At 55.4% G+C, this 2500-nt stretch overlaps 1 protein-coding gene across 1 annotated transcript in view; it reads right to left on the minus strand.

Moving 5' to 3' along the window:
• Positions 1-2500, minus strand: part of prkd2 (protein kinase D2) — a gene marked incomplete at its 3' end in the record, with an annotated part of 28576 nt that overhangs the window by 15131 nt on the left and 10945 nt on the right. The window contains 1 exon segment of the mRNA XM_080844295.1: positions 1953-2030. Coding sequence (XP_080700421.1) covers positions 1953-2030 — 78 coding nt within the window.

The raw sequence follows: 2500 nt of genomic DNA on the forward strand, positions 1-2500 counted from the left end.
GGAGGGGAGAGGAGAGGGGAAGAGAGGGGAGGAGAGGGAGGAGAGAGGAGAGGAGGAGGAGAGAGGAGAGGGATGAGAGGAGGAGAGAGGAGAGGGAGGAGGAGAGGGAGCAGGGGAGGAGAGGAGGAGAGAGGACAGGAGGAGAGAGGAGAGGGAGAGGGAGGAGGGGAAGAGAAGGAGGAGATGGAGGGGAGGAGAGGAAGGGGAGGAGAGAGGAGGGGAGAGAGGAGAGGGAGGAAGGGAGGAGGGGAGAAGGAGGAGAGGAGAGGAGAGGGAGGAGAGAGGAGAGGAGGAGGAGAGAGGAGGGGAGGAGGAGAGAGGAGGGGAGGAGGAGAGAGGAGAAGGAGGAAAGGAGAGGAGAGGGAGGAGAGAGGAGAGGAGGAGGAGAGGGAGGAGAGGAGGAGAGAGGAGAGGGAGGAGGAGAGGGAGGAGGGGAGGAGAGGAGGAGAGAGGAGAGGAGGAGAGAGGAGAGGGAGAGGGAGGAGGGGAAGAGAAGGAGGAGATGGAGGGGAGGAGAGGAAGGGGAGGAGAGAGGAGGGAGAGAGGAGAGGGAGGAAGGGAGGAGGGGAGAAGGAGGAGAGGAGAGGAGAGGGAGGAGAGAGGAGAGGAGGAGGAGAGGGAGGAGAGGAGGAGAGAGGAGAGGGAGGAGGAGAGGGAGGAGGGGAGGAGGGGAGGAGGAGAGAGGAGGGGAGGAGGAGAGAGGAGAAGGAGGAGAGGAGAGGAGAGGGAGGAGAGAGGAGAGGAGGAGGAGAGGGAGGAGAGGAGGAGAGAGGAGAGGGAGGAGGAGAGGGAGGAGGGGAGGAGAGGGAGGAGAGAGGAGAGGAGGAGGAGAGAGGAGAGGGAGGAGAGGAGGAGAGAGGAGAGGAGGAGGAGAGAGGAGGGGAGGAGGAGAGAGGAGGGGGAGGAGGGGAGGAGGGGAGGAGAGGGAGGAGGGGAGAGGGAGGAGGGGAGAGGAGAGGGAGAAGGAGGAGAGGAGGAGAGGGAGGAGAGGAGAGGAGAGGGAGGAGGGGAGAGGAGAGGGGAAGAGAGGATAGGAGAAGAAGGGAAGGAGAGGAGAGGGAAGAGAGGAGAGAAGAGGGAGAGGAGAGATGAGAAAAGAAGAGAGGATAGGAGAGAAGAGAAGAAAACATGCCAGAACAGAGAAAAAAAGTTTGTTCACCACACAACGATTTAAACAACCAATTAAGCAGAGCATAGCACTGCTTACAAAATAAGAGACAACACTGCAGATGTCAATGTTAACCTGCTGGGCAAGAAGTAATTAGGTTCTGCAGAGTCATCACACGTGAAGTGCCGCCACTCCAGGTAATCATTTGTTAGTTTAGCGACTGAACAAAAACAGTGTCGGGGCGGCACAAACGGAGCTGGGAAAGAACACAGGGAGTCGCGATGGAGAGATTTCCCCCGAGTCCTGTCAGTATTGGCACTTCTCATCTCCTCCATCTCTCACACACACACACACACACACACACACACACACGTCTGCAGGCTCAGGTGGGCCTCCATTATGGTGGTAATGGATAGGGTCTTTGAGGTTCTGGAAACCCGAGGTGCGGTCCGGTCACACACATATGGGCATGGACAATCTGCCCGCGCTCCAATTACACTGGCAATTTTTCTCACAGTGGTTGGGTGCAGCTGAGCGTGTGTGTGACCGGGGCCACTCATGTCTGGCTCTGTGTGTGTGTGTGTGTGTGTGTGTGTGTGTGTGTCTGTGTGTGACCATGGCAACTCACGTCTGGCTCTGTGTGTCTGTGTGTCTGTGTCTGTGTGTGTCTGGCTCTGTGTGTGTGTGTGTGTGCGTGTGTGTGTGTGTGTGTGTGTGTGTGTGTGTGTGTGTGTGTGTGTGTGTGTGTGTGTGTGTGTGTGTGTGTGTGTGTGTGTGTGTGGCTCTGTGTGTGTGTGTGTGTGTGTGTGTGTGTGTGTGTGTGTGTGTGTGTATAGAGGCCTACCTTGTAGTACTTGTTGGTGGTGTCATTCTGGAAGAGGATGATGCACTTGCAGTCCAGACGCCAGTAGTGCCGCTTCCTCTGTGGGGTCAAGAGGTCAGGGGTCAACCGTCAGGGGTCAACTTAGGGTCAAGGAGCAGAGCTGTACCCCAGAGAAGGATCGAGAGAAGAACAAGCTGGAAGAAAGAAAAGGGAAAGAAGGAAGGAAGGAAGACAACAGAAGGAGGTAGAGAACAGGATGAACAGAAGGAGGTAGAGAAGAGGATGAACAGAAGGAGGTAGAGAACAGGATGAACAGAAGGAGGTAGAGAACAGGATGAACAGAAGGAGGTAGAGAACAGGATGAACAGAAGGAGGTAGAGAACAGGATGAACAGAAGGAGAGGATTTGGATGAGAGGAGAAGAGAAAAGAGGAGGAGAGGAGGAGAGGAGAAGAGAGGAAAGGAGGAGGAGAAAGGAAGAAAAGAGGAGGAGAGGAGTAGAATAAGAGAAGTAGAATGAGAGGATTTAGGTGAGAGGAGAAAAGAAAAGAGGAGGAGAGGAGGAGAGGA

Source organism: Sprattus sprattus (assembly GCF_963457725.1).
Source record: "Sprattus sprattus genome assembly, chromosome: 9".
NCBI lineage: Eukaryota > Metazoa > Chordata > Actinopteri > Clupeiformes > Clupeidae > Sprattus > Sprattus sprattus.